Source organism: Amblyomma mixtum, chromosome 8 (genome assembly GCF_055824585.1).
Source record: "Amblyomma mixtum isolate Tamu chromosome 8, ASM5582458v1, whole genome shotgun sequence".
NCBI lineage: Eukaryota > Metazoa > Arthropoda > Arachnida > Ixodida > Ixodidae > Amblyomma > Amblyomma mixtum.
Genome location: NC_143019.1, coordinates 76627450 through 76642207, shown reverse-complemented (window position 1 = coordinate 76642207; position 14758 = coordinate 76627450). Strand labels below are relative to the sequence as shown.

Here is a 14758-nt window from a genome sequence, read left to right as displayed (position 1 = left end):
CACTTTATGCGTAGTTTTAGGCGATAGTAGTGTAGTTCTTCGGTGAAGCGATGAAGCAAATCAACGCGGACACAAGCACTGATGATTGCTCTTGAGCACTGAACTCCGAGCCAATAAGAAGAATCTCGATTGTTTCTTAAATGTCTTTAACCTTCAGGCGTGCATTGGTCGCCGAAAGAAAACGGAGCAGACGAGCGAGCTGCTTTCAACTCCCGAGCACAGAAAAGCACGCAATACACAAACAAACACGCACACACACATATGCACACACACGGAAACGAAGAGAAACACGCAGCACTGAAGGAGGGTCATGTCAGGGAAAACCAGTGACCGCCGCCGCCATATCTAATGGACCCCTTCCGAATGCGTTTGCTTCGCAGCCGCGCGGTTCTCGGCACTACCGTCGTGGTGGCTGACGGATGGGGCGCAGCTCTCGATGTTCCTAGCCGTTGGCGGTTCCTTGGGCGGCGACTGCTGTCCCTGGGCCAGCACCTCCCTCTGCACTTCAGGCAGTTCGACATCCTTGGTCTCCGGCAGCCAGCGGATGGCCAGCTGGCACGCCAGGAGTCCCGTGGCTATGATGAGCAGGGTGGACCAGAAGTCGGCGAGTCTGGCGATGTCGACGAGCATTTCGCCGACGCCCTGACCGAGGCGTCCGGTGGCCACCAGCACTGTAACGCCCGTTGCCCGCACTGCGCTGGGGAAGCACTCGTAGGCCTGCAGCTTGGAAATCAACAGGCACAGCTGGACTACGGCGAACAGCACTTCCATGAGCACCTGCACAATAGAAGCGAGATGACTGTATGAAGGAAGCGTGTCACAGAGCCGGGTTTAGGCACGGAGGACTCTTCGCGCGCCGGCGGCGGCTTTGTCGTAGTTGCTACTAAGCGCGGACGTAACGCACGGTTAAGCACGTACTTATCTACAAGGGAAAAGAAGTATGGGTGATCTGAATTATACAGTATAAGCCATTCAAGTAGACAAGTGGAGAAAAATGCGCCAAGGCATGGCGGGAAGGGGACATCAGTTCAAAACACGATGTGAAGAGTAGTGCGGTCCAGCGAAGTAGGGCTTCAGGCGGACCGTATGCACAAATTTAGGCAGCTGTCGCGTTTGTCGACTCACGGTTTCATCAGGAAAAAACTTTGTAGCTTACTACACGTCTTGAACGTTCTGAAAACGTCGAAAATATTATGGCCCTGTCGAGGCAAAAAAGACATGCCTCTCACATTTCATACCTGTGAGTGCATTGTCCAACGTTTTCAGGAACGTTTCAAGTGTGCGCTACAGCCTGAAGGGCAGGACACGAAGTCCGTAGAGATCATCCGGAGTTGCAAAGGCGGTTTTTCACGGTTCCTCTCATATATATAAATTGTTCAGTAACCATTCCTGAGGTCCATAATACAGAAGTACTTTACTCGCCGAAGTCTGTCCAGCGAGTTATCGGTACGCGCCAGCAGATACACCTCTTTCGTTGTCTCAGAGTTAAGTTATTTGACTCAGAGCCATTTCTTTTCTGCAAGAACGACTGAGGACAACTATGGCTGCTTGATTACTGGATTGCACCTACGTCAAATAGCTCTGACTTGGTTTTGATAGCCTCTGTCACGGGGGCGTACATACGGTAGGGCTGCTGATTGCCGGGTCGAGCGCCTTCATGCGTGATAATCTGGCGTTTAACGATTAAGGCTTGCAGTAGTTGATGCAAAACGTGAAACAAGGAATACATTTGAGCAAGAGTTCCTGCAGCAGCTTCGTCGTGCGTAAGGGTTGAATTTATGTCGACGGTCATTCAACGCGCCCGGTTGAAATGTATGCGTGGCCTCCTCGCAAGCAATGCATTCATCGTCTTTGTAAGCTATGGCTGTACTGCAGAGAAGATAGCGATTATCGTGAGTTAAATATGTGGCGAGTACCTCCGTCTGACCGACGTGGAAGGAGGTAAGATATCTTGCTTACGAAACCCATAGCGTGGAGAAGAGGCACACATTTATCTACTCAACACGGCGTCCCCGATGCTGCTCGTCGCAGGTAACCCTAGCGAGGATGCAGGCGCGTGGTGGCGCTGTGGCGTTGTCATTGGCGCCTAGTAATGCGGCTGTGGAACCATTGTTTTCAGGTTTTTCTGTTGCTATTTAGGTTTACAGCGTCAATAGCGTAATCTAGAGGCCTGCAGTGGAACCGTGCTCTCGGAGACTGTTAATCTTAGCGGGTAATACTTCGCGAGCATTCGCGCTTGTTGAGAAAAGTTGCGGAATATTCAGCACGCACTTTAAGCCTGGTCGTACGCACAGCCAGCGGTGTAACCTGTTCTCGGACCTCATGCAACTGTGCTGCTGCCCACGGCGTCGTAACTCTCTTTGGGGAAGTCTGACCACCCCAGTGTCTATTAAAGCGCTAACCTCGTGAACGTCGATGAAGAGAGATATATCTAACGAGACCCGGCCCTTACCACAGCCTGCCGTCGTAGACGTCGTTTCGGGATGATTCGATGGGTGCTTCGCTTTTCGACGATATAGCGTGCATTAGTTTTCCCAGTCGAAAAAGGAGGACGCGCGCTGGGCTCCAGCTGCTTAACTGGTCGCAAAAGCGGGAAGCGGCATGGAGAAGGCAACCCTAATTCGCGCGCTGAGAAGGTGGCGGATTGACCAGTGGATGACACTCGGTGGATATCCGGGGTGTGCTGGCATATGAAGTAGTCATTAATAGCCCTAGGCCTCTCGCCAAGGCGTGGTTCGGGGCTGTCAGCGGGAAAACCTCAAAGTCCTAGCCGCCGGTAGGGATACAGCCAGTAGACGTGACCGGCTTCGCCGCGATGGTAGCAGAGGGGCCATCTATGGCGAGTTTTATTACAGAATTAAAACAGAAGTGAAAAGTGATCCTGAGCGATATAATCGAGTAATCGCGTTAAAAAAATAATATCACACGGAGACAAAAGTTCACGATGTGTATTCACTCGCATATTAGTTAATGCACCGCGCAGGTTGGCCCACAATTTCAGGCAACGAAAAAAAAAATAAAATGCCCCATTGATCGACCAACGGAAGCTCCGAGCCGCAAACACCGATCAAAGCATATTTGACCGGTGGCGGAGCAATCAAAAGGCTCCTCGCCGGATATTGCGCACTTGTGTACGGAGCGCGGATTCGACTTATCGTAAAGAGGAAATACGCGCGACTTAAGTCGTCGCAAAAGGCCCTCGTTTCTATCGGTGAAAGTTCGGCAGACTTAACGTTCGCAGCGGCGCCGAAGCGGCACACTAATTTCAGTAGTACTTTTCGGATGTACAGGGTCCTTCAAAATATTGCGAACACGGCGAAGCGTGCCCGCGCTCCACGGAGCGTCAGCGCATCCGGCGCGGTCGCGCATCGAAACAATGTGGCGCATGCGCACAGCAGACTGGAGGCGGTGCTTCCTGTCGTCTGCTACAGCACGGAAGCGCGCCGTGCTTCCGTGCTGTAGCAGACGACAGGAAGCACCGCCTCCAGTCTGCTGTGCGCATGCGCCACATTGTTTCGATGCGCGACCGCGCCGGATGCGCTGACGCTCCGCGGAGCGCGGGCACGCTTCGCCGTGTTCGCACATATTTTGAAGGACCCTGTACATAAAGCGTGACGTTGCTGCTGCGCGGGAAAAGGCGCTCAGGCTTCTTTCCTCGCAATCGCTGTTTCACGCACTCTTCTTGCGGCATCGAAGTGACGCAATTGGCCGACGGCTGCTCGCGAGACGGCGACTCGAGGATGGCCGCCGACGCTCGGGAGGCACGACTGTCCGCTGGGTTTCGCTACTGGAAGAAGTTTCGTTTTAATGCGAACGCACTGGTACGATTATCAAAGCCGAGCGAAAATCTTTTGCTTGTGCATCACACATTGCCTTAGAAACTGTGGCGCCAACGTTGAGCAAAAATCTTGCGTGTGCATCGCTCCTTGCCATAGCAACTATTACGCCAATGTTCAGCCTACGTATAATAACTCTGTATCTTGCTTGTGCATCGCTTGTTGCCATAGAAACTGTGACGCCAAGCGGCAAGAATTTGGCCCGGACCACCCCCGAAATTTAACCTTATTCGATCTGGACCAAAATCGATGTCCAACCATAACTCAGCGTGGCCAGCACGATGGCGACTTCGAAATTTGGGCCAGGTAATTTCCAAAAATTTGGCCCAAGTGACCCTTGAAATTTGACCTGATGATTTGGACCAAAATAAATGTCCAACCATAATTAAGCCAGCCCGCCACGATGGCGACCTCTAAATTGGGCCCGGTGCACCCTAGAAATTTGACCTTGACCGACTTCGACCAAAATCGATGCCGAAAACAACTGAGTGTGGCCGACAAGATGGCAACGTCCGGATATTTGACCCCTGTTATTTACAGTTTCGAAATTTTTGCAAGTAGTTCATGGCTTTGAGAATTCCGCCACCTCGTTGCTACGGTGTCGCTTGTGGCGTCAGTATTTACGTCACCGCGCACATCACACATCGGCTCAAGGGAGGTTAAACCCCGGCTATTTTTCTTTACGACGAGGCGTCTAAAGCATCTAAAGTGCACATTCAACGCGGTGCGACGCGCCACAACTCCGCACTTTTCTTCGCATCAGTCTTATCTGATCTTTGGTGCGGCTGTCTTGAAAGAGAAGAGCTTGTGAAAGACATCTGCTGAGGAACGTTTGTTCTTAAACTCCTAACGTTTGTTCTTAAACTTTACTCATCCCTCTGTATAATGCGGCATCTGTCCTCATGTTACATTCGTGTTGATTCGTATTGTCCTTCACGCGCCCACAACACCGAGCCCCCCCCCTCCGCCGTTAAAATCCGGTTTCGTGCCCTCAAAGTCGACCCTCGCGTTACAATTAATCGTGGTTGTGTTACTTTCTTGTACATATGGTAGTTTAGAAAGTTTTACAAAGCGAAGTACCTATACCTTGCCACCCTCCTCTGGAGATTCGTAGAACGCTTATTGCCAGCCCCTCTTCTTACCTAAGGGTACACAACGAGAAACACAGTGATAACATATCTGCTTAGCACAAATCTAGAGATCATCCCCGTCTGCTCCACGTCAATGACGTTAATGGATGAAATGTGGCAGCCGCCAGAAGAATCGAACCTATGACCAGTTGTTCACCACACCGAACGCATTATTTTGGTCTAGTTGCTGAACGCAAGTTTTCGGTCGAGTGGTGACGACATTTCGGGCCCACCGCGTATTGTCCGATCTATAAATACCGTCGTAAGACGTCGGAATATGGAAATTCCTGGATATGCCTTCAGCACGCTCCTGTTCTCCAACCTGCAAGCGGAAGCGCCGATAAACCGGTACCCACCTGGGCAGCCATCGGGTAGTCGTAGTACATGACGAGACCCGCTCCCGCGGCGGCAGTGGACGCCACCGCGAATGCCATGTAGAGGCTGGTGCGCCTGTTCCACTTGGTGACCAGAGGGTAGCCGGTGGCGTACACGGGCAGCATCAGGAGCGCGAGTAGCAGCTGATCCCAACCCGAGACGCCGCGGGGACGCACCTGGCTCAGGGAGAAACGCGCCAAGAAGCACCAGAACCAGACCGCCGACAGCGCCGCTGTGCGAGCTCGCAGTTCGGGAAGCAGCAGTACGTCGGAAAGCCTGAACGGCTTGCCCACCTGCAGAGGATGTAGGAACGACGACTATAGGGAAAGTCTAGTCCTGCACTCTTAAAGAAACATAAAAAATTCACTAGGTCACTGCTAATTAGTTCCTTGTCACACAGATCCTTAACTACTTACTAACTGGAGGTAGTGAAAGTACAAGTAGTGAAAGTTACTACGTCAACAAGCTAGTGAAGAGCACTACAGTCACAAACAAAAAGATAGTAGTATTTACTAGGAAAACGGGTAGAGGTTCTTATTACAGTGTGCTGGCGTGGCTTGTTAAATTTATGCGCAATGAAAAAAAATCGACATGTCCAATCTGACTAATTCCCGACACCAGAGCTAGTCAAGTGTGCTGGCCGTAAATCACACACTTAGTCTTAGAGACATCGCGCATTACATGCACAAATTATGCACGGAGGTGGGATCATACAACAACAGATGGGCACACACAGAGGTTCAGAATGCAGAAAAGCACAAATCAGAAAGTCTATAAATAATAAGCACAGATAGTCCATAAATCTGACTTACAGTTACAGACTAGTGGTCTTACCCTTTGAGCTAAGATACAAGCCTTCATCTTGAGGCTGGGATTGAAGAAATAGGTTACCCTACTTTGCCGCACGCCGGTGGAGAATTGTTTATTTCGAAAACATTTTATTCACACAACAGTCTTTGTCATTTATTTTCTGTGACTTTATTTCAAGGTTAAGAGACGGTTAATAGCCAGATACTAAGTAGCGGCCATACGTAGGAAGGGCTTACATTTACTAGCTATAATTTGGAGAGGATAGTAAACAGTAAAAAGGTAGAAAACGAAGGCAGAGTTACTAACGTGCTGCACATACTAATACGTTTTTACTGCCCCCTTTTAAGTGCTGGTGGACAGCGAGTGCCCTCAGTCTTCCTACACCCTGTTAAATTATATAGGACCTGTAGTACCCGCCGCACCACTGACAAACACTTCACAGGAAGCATAATGCAAACGAGCAGAGCGATTGCTACTGCAGCGTCAAAGGTCATTCATACGAACTTCAAGGCACAGAGAAGTCACCAGCACCCAGAGCATTCTCAATCGAAGTGGGCTAAAATTCTCAAACAGCACTGTTCGTGTAGCGGTATAGTTCCTTGTCCTATGTGCTGAGTGCGCTATGTTAGCCTCGAAAATGACGAGCAAATGATCTTTCTCTACGCTCCGACAGCGACGCTAAAGGAGTTTGCTGAAAATGAGAAAATTAGGCGGAGTGTATGGTGCCGCTAAATCAGCCAGAGAACTGAAAATGATACGAAAACGTTGTGGTAAGCGCAACGTTCACATGTGGGAGGAGAATAGCGTTCATGAATTCATGCCTCCCGAATTTACGGACACTAATTCATGGTCCCCTACATGTAATCAAGAAGAGGATGGACATCGTCAGCAAATGATATAGATAGAAGAGGCAAATGCTTCCCCGTTAGGGTAGAGAAGGGCAGTCTAACGAAGGGAAAATGTCGAGGAGGAAGGGGGGGCAGAGGAACAGAGGTGGGGAGACGAGATAAAGAATGTTGCTCGTGAAAGCCATCTGCAGGGCAGTCGGAGATGCTTTTGTCGCGAATTAGACCTAACCGGGCTCAACGTGATGTTCAGTGTGATGATGATGCTGCTGCTGGCTTCCGGTCAGCTCACCTGCAGTGGCTTGACGACCTCGGCGTAGTGGACCAGTCGCCAGACGTCGCCCAATGCGACGCCGTTCTCGCAGGCCAGGCGCGCGATGACGCTGGTGAGGGTGTCGTACCTGCCCATAGCCAGGAGCCAGCGCGGAGACTCCGAGACCGCGTGGAAGGTCAGCGATAGCAGCACCATGCTCATCACCAGCGTGATCCGCAGGAGCCGCAGGTCCACGCGCTGGAGCCAAGGGGAGAGAGTGGCGGCGTGCACGAGGAGCGCGGCCGTCTGCGCCGCGGCGATGTACAGGGCGCGGCTGGCCGATGAAGAGCTCTGGCCGAAGGAGTAAGATGGAGAAGGAGATTGTGAAAAAAAGGCTTTATTTAAATGTGTTTATCTGTACACCTCAAAGACCGCTTTTCCGGATCGCCCTACATCGCTGTTGATCGCTCGCGTTTTCGCAGTGCCTTAGCTAGAACTGTGCAACCAAGTATGTAATAAAGCTTGAAAATTATTTTAACGAAATTGTATAAACATTAAGCATTGATGCTTATACATGGAAATGCTTTTCAAACGACTTCGCTCCGTAATATATTTTGCCCTGAAGTAGTCAAAATAAATAAAAAGTTGGCTGACACACTTCAAACTCCTCAGGAGTGAGAAGACGTAATATGTTTGTAGTGGACCAGAATTATTATTACGTTGTTGTAGATTGTCACAGATGCTACAGGGACTTTATCTTGAAAGTTCGCCCCGACATTTAAGCTCAATGTGGCCGAGAAGAAACTATTCCAGACCAGACGACCGTCTTTCGCTGCCGTCGGGTTGCTTTTTTTTGAAGGGCACATGATTGCTAAATAAACAGTTTAGGTGGACGGTAATGTCTGCCATATCTTTGCACAATCGGCGTCGTTTAGGAGATGCCGCTGTGCCGTGGCAAAGTCTAGATTAGGCTAAAGGGGCGATACATTATTATATGATGAATTAACACCCCACGTCTGTGCTGGTGTTCGTGTCAGATGTAAAAAATTATTACAGATACCTCTGGGGCTCTTTGGTGTGGGCTTTACATGAGGGGTGGGCTAGCAACCTGATGTTAATGAATCATTGCTTCGATGGCTTTCTTGAAATGGTCCGGGAATATATGAAGGATGGTACTAGTGGGAAGACTGTTCCAGTCAATCGCTGTTTGGATGAAGAAGGATTGCAGATGGGTCACGCTGCGAGTAGGAGGTGGTATAAACGGCCTTGTAGTGACTTGTGCAAGCTGAAGAACGATGAGCAGGCTGGATAGGACAGTTGTGAGAAAAGCTGATACATTTTGTGATATACAGGGTCTGTTCGGAAAGTAGTAGGACTGGTTTTTTCCTGGGCGACCGGGCGGACGAGAGGTGGTCTGCGCGTGCAGGATCGTTGAAGGGGGATATTGGGAATGCTGGGGAAAATCAGCAGTCGGCTCTCGGCCGTTCAAGAGAGGAGGTCGCTTGTGCTGTGAACCCCTGTCGAAACGTCTCGTCACGCAGAATCATCGAGCGTTTACTGGATCAGCGATACGCAATCAAATTTTGAGTAAATCTTGGTAAAACGGGCAAAGAGACTCACAACATGATTAAGGAGGCCTACGGTGATGCTTCCATGGGTAGATCAGGCGTTTTTTGAGTGGCACAAGCTGTTCTGAGAAGGTAAGGAAAGAGTGGAGGAAGACGACCGCTCCAGACGCCCTTCGACCAGCAAGACCAACGAAAATGTCTAGTGAGTGAAACATTTTCTTAACAGTGATCGTAGAATGTATCAGAATGATTGCTGATGACTTGAGCATTCCTCAAACCCAAGTTTTTGAGATCGTGACAGAAAACTTATCCATGAGGAGAGCGTGCGCGAAGTTGGTGCGGGAGTGTTGTCAGAGGAGGAAAAGGCCAACCGGTAGGATCTTCGTCATCATGTGAATGAGGACCCCGATTTTTTGCCCAGCACAAGGCGGCAACGCTGCTTCAGTCCCCCTACAGCCTTGACTTGGCCCCGCCAGACTTTTTTCTATTCCCGAGAATAAAATCGACGCTCAAGGGGGAACATCACGGATCGGTAGAGGTGGTTCAACAGGCCGTGACGAGGGAGCTAAACAGCATTCCGGTCCAGGCGTTCCTGGAGGCGTACGAAAACTGTAAAACTCATTGGCAGCAGCTTGTGGGTGCGGAAGGGTGTTAACTTGAAAAATTGTAATCGTTTGTACTATTCCCTTGAATAAACTTTGTTTAAAAAAATGAGTCCTACTACTTTCAGAACAGACCATGTAAGCATAGCCTTGCAACTATACGGCGTTGCTTGAGGTTGGGTTGGCATGCATTATTTTTGAGGAAAGTAACGATGGTGGAGTATGAGTAGTTTGAGTAGATGGATCGAACGGCGCGATTTTGGGCAAGTTCATTACAGTTCACTAGGTTAAGTTCGGGGTCCCAGATGGCCTATGCGCACTCTTACTTTGGCCGAATTGATGTTTCAAAAGGTAGTAATTTAACTGCTAGTTTAGCTAGACGTAAATAACGATGAAAGTAGCCGAGAGTTTTGTGAACATTGTTAATTATCCGCGTTATATGGATAGACCAGTTAAGGGTACCCAAAATGTCAACACCAAGATATCTAATGCAATTGCGAGATAAGACACTAGAACCGCTGAGAAGATAATTTGGGGTAGGGTAATTCTGACGTATGTGGAAAGAAACAAGAGCAAAATTACGGAGACATTTAAGCTCCGGTTTAAAGGGTATGAAATGACAGCGTTAATGGCTCCTGTCAGCAGCTTCTCTTCACGCAGTCGGTGTTCTTTTTCGACTTTCGCATATTTATTACAATTGTCGCAACACAGTTTGCATATTTTTGTTTTTGAGCTGTTCACTCTGCAGTTTACGGGCATAATGTTACCTTTATATGCACGCATATTGATTAGCACTGACTGCATTACAAACACGATCACAAGGCCACACAGGAGCTTTCCACCCGGAAGAATATTTTTCAGTGAAAAGAAACTTTATACTGGTCGCGCGCCGTCTACTGGGGTAGCTGTTTACATCAAGTCTTGGGAGTTTACCGGAAGCCGACTTGCTCATTGCTCAAAATAAAACAATAACCAAGTCGGCGTCCCTGTGCCACGTAAAGTAATTTTCCAGTATGTGTCAAGTAGGGTGCCTCGATGCAGCTTCCAACAGACTCCGTCGAGACACCCTAACGTCTAAAAGGATATAAGTGGGTTTCTCGACACAACTCCGGCGTTAGGCATGCCTCTCGACATGGCGTCGACGCAGCCTTTGCAGATGAACGGGAGACTAAAGCTAACGCTTTAATATACTCGCAACAGTAGAGGCTGGAGTGCGGTACGGCTTTCGCTGCTACTTTTTCACAACCTACAAAACAGTAAGGACCCCGCCGCGTTGGTTCAGTGGTTACGGCGCTCAGCTGCTAACGCGAAAGACACGGGTTCGATCCCGGCCGCGGCGGGTGAATTCCGATGGAGGCGAAATTCTAGAGGCCCGGGTACTGTGCGTTGTCAGTGCACGTTAAAGAACCCCAGGTGGTCGAAATTTCCGGAGCCCTTAACTACGGCGTCCCTCATAGCCTGAGTCGCTTTGGGACGTTTAACTCCAATAAACCAAACCAAAAGAGAAAGGTTTGGTGTTTTCCGTTTTAGTTTTCCAAATATGTCACGGAACAGTAGCGTCAGAATTTCTTCGCGTTGGAGCTGAAATCAGCAGCGACGGCACGCGGCTAGGAGAGGGCCGCACCTCGAACAGCAGGATGGAGGTCATGATATGCACGGCCGCGCCAGAGATGGCGATCAGGAGGTGGGCCAACACGAAGGTGGTGAAGGAGTCGGCCACTGTGGCCACGAACACTGAGCCCATGGCGACCAGCTGAGCACTGAAGACGACGGGCCTGCGGCCCACCCGGTCGGCCATATGGCCCAGCAGGGGAGGCAGCAGCACGCCGCTCACCGTGTAGTACGTGAATGTAGTCACCAGGTACCGCTCGCGGTCGCACACCAGGTTCCACCTGCACTGGGTTGTCAGAGGAGGGAAGGAAAGCCTAGGTGAAGAACTGACGTCACTGCTTGCGAGGCTTCTGTAGGAGGTAAAAGCTGGCTTGATTTCTGCCGTGTACCTGAAAGTAGACCAAAATGCATCGCATGGCCACGTAAGGCCTGTTCCCCGGCGCGCAGTACCAGCCTTCTCAAGAAACAGGCCAGTGAAATTAAGATTTTGGTTGCATTAAGGCTACAGTTGTTATAATTCTTTTGCCATTGCTATGGTGTCGACAACTACAACACTTACCGTACAGAAAGTTTTGCACCTGTTGCTCTAGAACTGAATGCATGCCACATATTCCAATCGTTGTTCTAAAGTTATGATAGAGCGTGGGTGTAGAGGGTGCTTGTACTGGTGTGAGCCAAAAGTTTTTGAAAGTGCAGACGGGTGTCCAGAGCATAACCTCATCACCAGGGGAAAAAGGAACGGCATGGTGGGTAAGGTCATCGCGAATTTGCAGGAGGCTTGGGAAGCTTCTCTGTTCAATAGCGCAAGTTCCTGACATTGGACGAAGCGGGAAGTGAATTGTTCGTGGAAGGATATTGAAGAGGGGACGGGTATAGAAAAGAAAGATGCCTCCATAACGAAGGTAAGGGTTCAGCCACAAACAATAAATAAGGGCGAGTAACGGGTTGCTCGTTGCAGCGCAGTATTGTATGCAAAGGTAACAAATGGGCGCAGGGTCCCAGTTGGTATGGTAAGCTTGAGTGTACGCGGAAATCATGTCCGAAAAGGCCCAACGGAAGCGTTTTGTGAAGCCATATGTTTGAGAGTGATAAGCGGATGTTGTTTTTGAGTGGTATTTGAGGCATGCAGTACTTTCGCCAAGATGGCGGAGAGGAAAGCCTTGCCACGGTCGCTGAGGTGAACACGAGGGGCTCCGAGACGGAGAAGAACGGTCCGCAGAAAAAAATGGGAGATCGGATAGCAGGTCGAGGCTGGAAGGAAGGGAAAAGTTAATTATACCCTTCCTTTTTCTGGCGTTTTGGGGCATCTTCAGAGATGTTGTATCCTTGGTTGTATCTCCAGGAGTCCTCTCTGTCGACATCATCCACTTCTAAACAATGTTCTCTTGCCGTTAATCGAGGGCTGCGCTGGCCACTGCCGCCTGTTGAGCTCGCTGTACTAGTCCTTGGTGTTCGCAGCGGTTGCTGGACAGCAGATTCTCCCATTGCTCCTGATGGAGGAAAACTCGGCTCCTTGCAAGAAGTCAAGGACGTCTTCAATTCGAGGAATTGGGCATACCTCCTTGCTAGTTATTTCGCTCAGAGCACAATAATCGACGCAAAAATGTACTGAACCATCCTTCTTCTGCACTACTACGATTGGTGAGGACCACGAACTGGACGAAGGACGTATGATGCAACGATTCAGCATGTCAGTGATATTGGCCTGGATAATCTGGCGTTCGGAACTAGGCACTCGGTATGGGTGGCGACGGACGATCCGATGCGATGGGTGGTGGCACTTGTTTGGCCGAAAAGTGCAGAATGTATGCCAAAGGAAGAGGCGTGTGCCTTCAAGGCGGCGGCCAAGGCTCGGGCCTGATCTGAAGTGAGGTCGGTGTTGATGGTAGCGGGAAGTGTCGCACCAAAGGAAGCAGATCACGAAGCTGGTTGCGCGGGCTTGTAAAGGATGGAAAGCGTGATCGGCTGAGCCCTGCAATTTTCAGCAATTTTCAACGTCGTCGCCATGAACGCCCGCGAAAACCGGCGGGTGCGCTGGCGAGTGCTGACCATCCAAGCAGGCTGGACCGGCGGCGGAGTGGGAGGTGTTCTAGTGCGATCCAGGCTGCCGGTGGAAGGATCGGGGCCGAGAGGAAACATGCCGGTGGCGGCAGGTGGAAGGACGGTGGATGGTTGTGAGCGACTTAAGTTGACGGGCTCCATCGGGCAGGAGGGCCGACCAGACGGCAACTGGAACGGAGCTCCAGGGCGCTTGGGAGAGGTACAGGGGGACCAAGAGCAGCCAATACCACTACGCCCGCAGCAGGCTTTATTGCCATCGGCAGGAATGGCTTACGCCAAGAAGACGATGATGATGAATATAGACAAATGCAGATGAGGTTCGCGCACAATGCTTACAATATGTTAGCTCCTGTAGGGTAAATACAAGACGGGTAAATACATGAACCTGTTTTAGTATTGCGCCCCCCCCCCCTCCCCCGCTCAGATCACTTTGCTGTTTGGAAGTTGTCAACTACCATTCTCTGCAAGTGTGTTCACGTTACCAAAAGGTATTCCGCCGTAAACTGTAATCCAAGCGAGGTGTTCTAGTCGATCGTATTTTCATTAGCGTTGGGCCTAATATAAGCATCCGAATATCACTTTAGGAACTTTGCTCCTACTCTTCTATAAAGGCTAGTGTGCCAGCATCGAGTTGAAGACGCTTTGATCGCCTAATAGCGCATCTCGGTGAGAGGGTATGCTCACTTAGAGATAAGCGTCTGCGTATCGTCCGGTAGGTCGTAGTCCCATCCGTCGCAGGGCACCTCGATGCGGGAGCCGTTGAAGACGATGGTAGCCAGGTCGTACATGGTGCAGCGGCTGTGGTGCCTGTTTCCCTGGCCGTCCTCCACTACGGGGATGCTCACGTTCAGCCACTGTTCGCGCGTCAGGTGGCCGAACAGCGCGGGTGGCTTGCACCAGTGGTCCACGGGCTTTGTCAGCATGTGGGCCGACCAGTAGTGGAACAGCACCTGCCCCAGACGTGGCATACGTACGGACAATAAGGGGCGCAGCAATACTGCACAGCGCTCCACACCATTAAGCAAAGTGCCCAAAATCATTCGCCGCAACCTCAGATTTACTTTGATCAGGCCTACCCGTGTTTATTTTCTCCTTCTTACGGCCAGACGCCGCGTCATATTTGTTGCCGTCCTTTTTATCACAGATTCTCAGAGAACGCACTGTAGCACGGACTGCAGTGAGTTAGCTGGGCGGATGAGTTCGGGGACTTTGCATGGATGAAGAGAGTGCAGGAAAGGGTTAATAGGAGGTCAGCGAAATGGGCTTCTTTATGCTGGAGTGAACGCAGTTAGTCTGGCACTGTCATGTTTTACGATTGCCCTCGCGTGCTACTTCCCCCGTAATAATAGGACACTTTCGGTGAAAGAATCAGGAAATAGGGTACATCTGCCCTGCTGCTCGGATGCACCATGCCAATGACCTGTCTTAGAACTGCGTAACGAGGACAGGCGTCTGTCCTCACGGGTTATCTCCGTGTGCTCAGACGATAATCTCACCATGGCGAGGGACAGGTGGGCGCAGAACAGGACACGGTGCTGGAAGCGGCCATGGCCGACCAGCTCCAGCAGGACCAGGTACTCCTGTCGCAGCTTGCCCGGCGGCAGGCAGCGAGTCAGGTCCACCGCCGAGAGGGTGGTGTCCATCGGGGTGCCCTCCGGCACGTTCAT

General features: G+C 50.5%; 1 protein-coding gene across 1 annotated transcript; it reads right to left on the bottom strand.

Moving 5' to 3' along the window:
- Positions 1 to 341: 341 nt before the first annotated feature.
- LOC149333063 (solute carrier family 22 member 13-like) lies at positions 342 to 14758 on the bottom strand. Its single transcript, XM_089558552.1, has 6 exons — positions 14588 to 14758; positions 13776 to 14041; positions 11044 to 11311; positions 7289 to 7600; positions 5323 to 5634; positions 342 to 777 (listed from the first exon to the last, which is right to left on the bottom strand). The coding sequence occupies exons 1-6, from the start codon at positions 14756 to 14758 to the stop codon at positions 346 to 348; spliced, it is 1761 nt and encodes a 586-aa protein (XP_089414678.1). The 3' UTR covers positions 342 to 345.